Source organism: Lemur catta, chromosome 1 (assembly GCF_020740605.2).
Source record: "Lemur catta isolate mLemCat1 chromosome 1, mLemCat1.pri, whole genome shotgun sequence".
NCBI classification, from domain to species: Eukaryota; Metazoa; Chordata; class Mammalia; order Primates; family Lemuridae; genus Lemur; species Lemur catta.
Genome location: NC_059128.1, coordinates 217,548,629 through 217,557,056, shown reverse-complemented (window position 1 = coordinate 217,557,056; position 8,428 = coordinate 217,548,629). Strand labels below are relative to the sequence as shown.

Genomic DNA, 8,428 nt, shown 5'->3' with positions numbered 1-8,428 from the left:
CTTAGACATTCATATACTGACCAGCACCCATGCCCCATGTCTCCACGTTCTACACACACACACATTTATACGTATTTATCATCATCTTCAAACACCAAAACGTTCATGAATTTGCCTCCATTCCCAGATCACCACTGTGCCTGAGGAAGCATCTGGATCTCACACCTTTTAGCTCAAAGTGCATCCTAAGTTTTCTGGAGCCCACTCAAGGCCACCCAGTGTTTCTTAGTGGAAACTGGGACTCACACCCAGAAGGCTGGCCCCGGGCATGGGCTGAGCCCCAGCAGCCTCTCCCAGCAGACAGGACGCGGTGCAGACACATCATTTCCTTTTATTGGGAAGGTGGTTTGTATTAAATCTAGACGAAGCACGTGTGAAAGGGTTAACAAAGGGCCAGGTTGCTGGCGGTGGTGATGGGCTGGGCAGGACAGGGCCAGGTGTGGGAGGGGAAGGGCTGAGCCTCCCCTGCAGTCCTTCCTGGCGGGTGAGTGTGTGGTCCTGACTCTGCTGGCTGCTGCTCCTTCCTGAAAGCCACCGCGTTTGTGGCCTCAGCATCTTCCCCCAGGTTCAGGCCTATTTATTTGTTCTCAGTCCTCTGTTCCTCCGGACAAGGCTGTGTTCACCCAGCACGTTCAGGTGCTGCAGACGGATAAGACGCAGTTCCTGCCCTAAGAAACCTGTATGACCTTGAAAAGCTTATTGACTAAGGAAAGAGACAGCCAGGAACAACAGGCGGGAACACAGTGAGTGCTGTACAAGGCCACTGTGGCATGGCCAGTGACGGAGGTCGGGAAGCCCACCTGCCTGGGAGGGTAGCTAACACTGACCTGTGGAATCTGGGAACACATCCTAGGGGTGACTGCATTGGAGCTGGATTTGGAAGTATGGGGAAGAGTTGGATAAGACTGAGAACACTCCAGGTGGGGGGAATTACTTGAGCAAAGGCACAGAGGTAGGAAGGTATGGGAGAGGCAGAAAGGCCAGCTGGCCAGAGCAGAGGGAGCATGAGTTGGGTACGTAATGATGGGGTTCAAAGCCAAGCCACTGTTGGCACTGCACGTTGACACTGGCTTAAAACTAGCTGGTGTCAATGAGGTGACCCTAATAATCTGTGCTCTCTCTCCTTGCAGAGGCCATGCCACTGAAACATTATCTACTTTTGCTGGTGGGCTGCCATGCCTGGGGTGCAGGGTTGGCCTACTATGGCTGCCCGAGCGAGTGTACCTGCTCCCGGGCCTCCCAGGTGGAGTGCACTGGGGCGCGCATTGTGGCAGTGCCCAGCCCTCTGCCCTGGAACGCCATGAGCCTGCAGATCCTCAACACGCACATCACTGAACTTGGCGAGTCCCCATTCCTCAACATCTCAGCCCTCATCGCCCTGAGGATCGAGAAGAATGAGCTGTCACATATCATGCCTGGGGCCTTCCGCAACCTGGGCTCACTGCGCTATCTCAGCCTCGCCAACAACAAGCTTCAGGTTCTGCCTATCGGCCTCTTCCAGGGCCTGGACAACCTGGAGTCTCTCCTCCTGTCCAGCAACCAGCTGTTGCAGATCCAGCCAGCCCACTTCTCCCAGTGCAGCAACCTCAAGGAACTGCAGTTGCACGGCAACCATCTGGAATACATCCCTGATGGCGTCTTCGACCACCTGGTGGGACTCACCAAGCTCAATCTGGGCAAGAACAGCCTCACCCACATCTCACCCCGGGTCTTCCAGCACCTGGGCAACCTCCAGGTCCTCCGGCTGTATGAGAACAGGCTCTCAGATATCCCCATGGGTGCTTTTGATGGGCTCGGTAACCTCCAGGAACTGGCCCTCCAGCAGAACCAGATTGCCATGCTCTCCCCCGGCCTCTTCCACAACAACCGCAACCTCCAGAGACTCTACCTGTCCAACAACCACATCTCCCAGCTGCCCCCTGGCATCTTCATGCAGCTGCCACAGCTCAACCGTCTCACACTCTTTGGGAACTCCCTGAAGGAGCTCTCTCCTGGGGTCTTCGGGCCCATGCACAACCTGCGAGAGCTTTGGCTCTACGACAACCACATCACTTCTCTGCCTGACAACGTCTTCAGCAACCTCCACCAGCTGCAGGTCCTGATCCTCAGCCGCAACCAGATCAGCTTCATCTCCCCTGGCGCCTTCAACGGGCTGACGGAGCTTCGAGAGCTGTCCCTCCACACCAACGCGCTGCAGGACCTGGACGGGAACGTCTTCCGCATGCTGGCCAACCTGCAGAACATCTCCCTGCAGAACAACCACCTCAGACAGCTCCCGGGGAATATCTTCGCCAACGTCAATGGCCTCATGACCATCCAGCTGCAGAACAACCAGTTGGAGAACCTGCCTTTGGGCATCTTTGATCACTTGGGGAACCTGTGTGATCTGCGGCTCTATGACAACCCCTGGAGGTGTGACTCAGACATCCTTCCGCTCCGCAACTGGCTCCTGCTCAACCAGCCCAGGTTAGGGACGGACACCCTCCCGGTGTGTTTCAGCCCAGTCAATGTCCGAGGCCAGTCTCTCACTGTCATCAACATCAACGTTGCTGTCCCCAGTGTCCCTGAGGTGCCCAGCTACCCAGACATGCCAGCGTACCCAGACACACCCAGCTACTTTGACACCACATCCATCTCTTCTACCACTTCATTAACCAGCACCATGGAAGACTACACCGATCTGACCACCATCCAGGTCACTGAGGACCGTGGCACATGGGGTATGACCCGGGCCCAGAGCGGGCTGGCCATTGCCGCCATCGTCATCGGAACCATTGCCCTGGCCTGCTCCCTGGCTGCCTGCATTTGCTGTTGCTGCTGCAAGAAGAGGAGCCAGGCGGTCCTGATGCAGATGAAGGCGCCCAATGAGTGTTAGAGAGGCAGGCTGGAGCCGGGCTGGGGAGTGGTGGGACTGGAGGGTCTGGGAATTTCATCTTTCTGCTTCCACCCCTGGGTCCACAGAGCTATCCCCTGATCACTCCTTCTGGGGCCTAGAAAAAGGTGCCCTCAACCATTCTTGCCCTGCTGTATTCTGTAGAATCAGATCTTGCAGGACCTCCTTACCACCGGGGAGACCAGCTGGCCAAGGCCAGATCACTGGGGGATTTTCAGCTCACATCCCTGGGGCTCCTTCAAGTGGGCTTCTCCTCCACATCCTCACCACCTGTCCTCCAAGAACAACCCTCCCTGCACCCAGGCCACTTCCTGGCCTCTGTGGACTCAATCATTGCAAAGCCTGCTCACTTTGTGGGAATAGTTCTCCTCCAAGACAGCCCTCTCCTCAAAGTATTAATAGTATGTAAGTTGATTTCCCTTCTTTCGCGCCTCTTGTCTGTGCTGTGGCTTGATCCCATAAATGAAAGTTCTCGCCTTGATTTTCTGCTCCTGGGGGCAGGATGAGTTCTCACCTCAAAGAAGACTTCAAACCATTTAGCTGATTTCTTACCCACTGCTGAGCACCCTGCCTTTGCTGTGAAAGAGAGAAGGAAAAGCCATTCTGCTCAGTTCCTGGAGACAGAGCTGTCATCAGCATCTCCCCTGTGACTTTCCTCTGGAAAAGGAAGAAAGGCACCAGCACAACAAGTTCAGCCGTTTAGAGAATGATATTTGCAAACTTCAAACTTTGCTTCAAAGATTTTAGCCCTTTAAGGAAGGAATAAAATCACGTAGAATTTCAGACTTCTAAAAACATGAAAATCAGCTTATTGGTACTGGACGGAGAAAGAAATCTGGTACCTGGGGATCCTTATGTTCACCCCTAGGATTTTTTTTTAACTTTACATTGAAGTGCACACGCAGAACATTGGGAACATAACGGTGTCCAGCGCGATGAGCTGTCACACACTGAACACACCCGTGTAATCAGCATCCAGATCAGGAAGAAAAAACTTCACAAGTGTCCCCACCCCAAGCTTTTCCTGGAAAATGCTGGTGTTTCTGGAGATGACATGGACTTACCCGGGACCTGGCGCCCCATGAGCCAGGTTGGGTCCCTCACGGCCCCCCACAGCCAGCCCGGGGGCCCAGCTGGCCGCAGCGGAGGAGAAGATGTGGGATGGACAGGACAGGAGACGCTCGCCTGGACAGGAGACCCTGTTAAACCCTGAGACGCCGAGACCTGCGGCACCCAGGCGGGTGCGACCGCACCCCTCCCTGCCAACACGCTGTCTGCCGCTCACCGGAGGCCCCTCTGCCTGGGGCCTTTTATGGGCATGACATGCCTGTATCTGTTTTTAATTTTCATTCTCCATGTGGGGGGAAGTGAAATAGCTCAGAGATGAGATCCTTTAATTGAAAGGCCAAGTGTAATGGAATCCAGCAATCTCTCTAACGTCGTGGTAAAACCCTCCGTCAACATTGCAGTCAGCTAGCAGCTAAACTTGAGAATTTTCATCTACAGCAGGCAATGTCAGGGTACAGCGACAGGTCACACTGGGTCTGGGGGCGCTCTGGAGCTCCCTTTGCCTGTGGTCTGGTTGTGAGAGTTGAGTTGCTCTGGGTTCTTCTCCTCCCTGAGCTCCAGTCGAGTGAACACCTGCCTTTGCTGTCCCTCTCGCTACACACATACTCACCCGCTGTCAGCGAAAGTATGCTCACGGCGACACGTGTCTTTTTCTGGACAGCCGGTCCGCCAGTTTAGAAGTAAAAACAGTGAAATGGAGGACTTTGGGTCCCACGTCTGCCCAGGAAAGAAGTTCAGCTGACTCTGCAGGGAGCGGGAGATCAGCGCCCGTCCTGAGCGGCCCTTGCTAGTTCCCTGTGTCCCACAAGGCAACTGTGAAGCCCTCTGGGCCTCACAGCATCCTGCTGACAGGGTGGCCAGGTTTCCCCCCAGTCCCTGGACAAAAAGGGCCCAGGAAGGGACGTTTGTAAACACTAGTGCATATTGTAGCTTTTTGCTCTCTGTCCCAGGGAACCTGGGAGAGGTGGGGCCTGTCAGAGTCAAGAGACTTCATCTCTCCAAGGCAAATCCAGGTCTTCAGGCTATTTTCGGAATATCTGTAGCTACTGGAGGACATGTACCAAGCCTTGCCAGGGCCAAGAAGGAAGCGAGCCCAGAGCCTGGGGCATCATTCCACTGACAGTGGCCCACGACATCGGTCCTGAGGCCAACAGGGGCACCTGTTCTCCTAAAGACAGGAAGCAGGGCTCAGTGCCATGTCCCTTGTACCCAGAACTGTCAGGTGCTCCTTGTGAGCTGACTCCAGGCTCTAGCATGTCTTAGGTGCATAGGCACAAATGGGACAGGGATGGAGCGAGGTAGGAACCCTCCTCATCCAGTGTCCCCCCGCCAATCCTAACTCAGAACCTGGGCGTTAGCTGTGATACTGCGGTACCTTCCTCTCTGGCCCAAAGGCTGGCCTGAGGCAGCTGTCCTCAGATAACGCCAGCCAGAAGCACTGCACTTGGGTGAGGGGGGGGGGGACCCTTTGTGCGAACCCTCTGAGCCTGCCTCTTCCTTTCTCCCATCAGAGTGATTAGATGGAGCCTTCCAGCCTCCTCTTCCTCTGCAAGCCCTTCAGCCTCTCTGAACCACCAGCCAGGGAGCTGCCAGAAAAGCTGGGTAGAGTGTCCTTTCTAACAGGATGATGCGTTTTCTCAATTCTCCCTTGATGCCCGCAAAGTCGGAGTAGGGTATAGAATTCAGTTTGCTTCCCCTCTGTTCACTGGCTCCTGGCCAGTCCACTCCCTTGTCAAGTGTGAGGGGGGTGGAATGTTGGGGAAAGATAACAAAAGCCAGTTAGAACCACTGTTTTTTTTTAAGGTGCTTACTGTGCACAAGCACCCTTCAAAGCACTGAACGGGCATTCTTTTTAACCCTCCAACACTCCTGCGACATGAGCACTACCATCGCCCCCTTGTGGTAGGATACAGAACCGCCTGCTCTTCCGCACATCGTTCAATAGGCTGTGGATTTTACTTCTCTCTTCAAAATTCATGCAAGAAAGGCCTGTCTTGGGCTTTCATCATTAAACCAAAGAAAATTGGGGGTCACTCTCCTGTTCTACCCATAGTCTCAGCCATTGGAACCTCACTTAGTACTGTATGGACCAAAAGCTTTGTAAATACAGAAAAGACTAAACTCACCCACCCATGCCAGAAAAATGGCCCCTCTCTTGGGAATTGCTGGGCTGTGTATGTCGTTCCTCTCTGTAGAATTTAGAGGTACAACACAGTTCCTAGAGCTTTTCATGGGCAACAACACGACTTGCACAGCCTTTCAGATGTCCATGTGGAGCTGTTCCAGGTGGACTTCCAAGCGCAGGAAGCTGTGGAGAGCACACAGCCGGCGTCATCCAGATAACTAGAGCTGGTAAACAGACACGGGTGTACCCTAGCCTTTTGCTATGAACCACTCAAAGATTAGCCCACAGATCCCACAGTCAGAGCGCCGGGTTGCTGGGGAGGTGGAGGTGGTTTGGGGATGGAAGCCATCGCTTGGCTCAGAGAGGGTGGGCCACCAGGAAACTCCTCCCAGTCCCAGGTTTCTTCTTCTCCTAGGAGACATTGTTCTCACCAACCCGCGGCCTCCAAGCTGCTTTCAAAAGTAGACCACGTTTGCCTTGCTTAGAGAATCACTGCAAATAGTCCCAGGTGCTTGGCGATGCATTTAGAGATTTCTAGGCCCCCAGGGTCTCACAAGCCCTGGTGGGCAGGGTTGGGGGTCTATCTTTTGCTGGATGCTGCTTGTAATAAATTCGGTGTACAGAATCAACAATAAATGGCTTACACAGGACACGTGTGCTCTCTGTGGACATCTTGGGTAGGGGTCTCACACCCGCAGGTTCTGCTCCTGCCACATTTGTGCAAGGCTGAGCCAGATGGCACCTCACAGAAAGTAGATTCTGGGTTGAGAACAGGCCTTTGGAAAGTGAGTGGGAACCAGAAAGGAGACAACAAATGACATTTATGGGCCACTCTGGTGGGAAGGGACCTTAAGAATAGGTTCAGCTCAATTTTATAGATGAAGAAGGTGAGTTCAAGAACGGAAATGAATTTCCTATGGTCACCCTTCAACTAGTGGCTGAGCCAGTCCTGCAACGCAGGCCTCCCGGCTCCCAGGCTGCAGTTTCTTCTCTGCCACCAGGAAGGCACTTGACGTTCACTCTGCGTTTTTTCAACACGCACACACACAGAGTGGCGGGTGGGTAAGACAGTCCTGCCCACCTCTGGGCTCTTATCACTACTTAGCACCAGGCGATGAGTGACAGGCTCTCAGAAGCCACTGTCTGAATGGATGGGACTCCCTCCAAGTGTCTAGGGGTCCCCAGGACTCTTTCAGTCTCTAGGTTTTAGGGGCTGCCCCACCTGCTGGTGCAGGTCCAGCAGTTAAGAAAGGGCTGAGCTGCTGTCCCTTTATCCTACCATCGTGCCCAGGAAAGGGGCTTCAAACCACATTGGCCTTAGCTTGTTGGATCCCTCCTGCCAGGTGTAAGCCTGTCCCAGGAGGTTGGGCCAGGACAGGGGTCAGTAATGTTCACCATATTCCAGGGCCTTGTTAGCTCTTCCCTAACCACTGAAACTTAGTCCACTCAGGGAGGTTTCTGGAACCTTGGATAATGGGGAAAGGATTAAAATCTTCATCCTTATCTCCCAGAAGATCCTGGAGTTATTAATGCAAATCTCCCTCCACACATGCACACGAATGCCCAGTGTCCTTCCAGCTGCAGGTATCTGCAGTTTGATTTCATGCACACCCCTGCCTCCCCAGGCCTCTGCCACACCCATTGCACAGATGAGAATGCAGAGACTTGTAGAGATCAGATAACTTGTCTAAGGATGAGCTAGTTAGTTGAAGAGTCAGAATTCAAATGTGGATCTATCTAATGGCTAATTTCTCTCGCTCACCATGCCACGTTGACAAATGGACAAGCTGCATTTCTGGAGGTGAGTGTCGCCTTGAGAACCTGTCCAGAGCCCAGGGCAGTGTTGGGCTGTTCCCAAGCCTGTTTGTGAGACCCCTTGTCCCCCACCATTCCTCCAGACCACCAGCCTGGGTGCCACGGAGGGTGGGGCTGCGCACACTTTGTCCACAGCCTTTCTCCCCTCTGACAGGCTCCTGCTCTCCTCTGCCCAAGTGTGGATTTGTAACGCGTCTCCACTGAAATACGCTTTCTTGCTACACTCTATCAGCCCTTTACAATTTGGCTGATGCAATCAGCTTACATGCTAAAGAAATATTAATTTGCACTTGTAAAAAGAGTGAGATAAATGTTAACACCATGCAAGAAGTTAAAAAGCCATCAGGCTACTTCGAATGGTAGATTCCTGGCACTGAAAACAATCTTAGATTGCTTGTCTAGTTCATCCTTTATCCTGCACTCCTTAAAACATACACACCCCCATGCACACTCACACAACACACACTCACCGCACACACCACACACACAACACCCACACTCACAACATCCACACCCACTCACATACC

General features: G+C 53.4%; 1 protein-coding gene across 1 annotated transcript; it reads left to right on the top strand.

Annotated features, from left to right (window-relative positions):
* The first annotated feature begins 1,135 nt into the window (after positions 1-1,135).
* Positions 1,136-2,875, top strand: LRRC15 (leucine rich repeat containing 15). Its single transcript, XM_045539960.1, has one exon. It carries the CDS (start codon positions 1,136-1,138, stop codon positions 2,873-2,875), a length of 1,740 nt encoding a protein of 579 aa, XP_045395916.1.
* Positions 2,876-8,428: the final 5,553 nt, after the last annotated feature.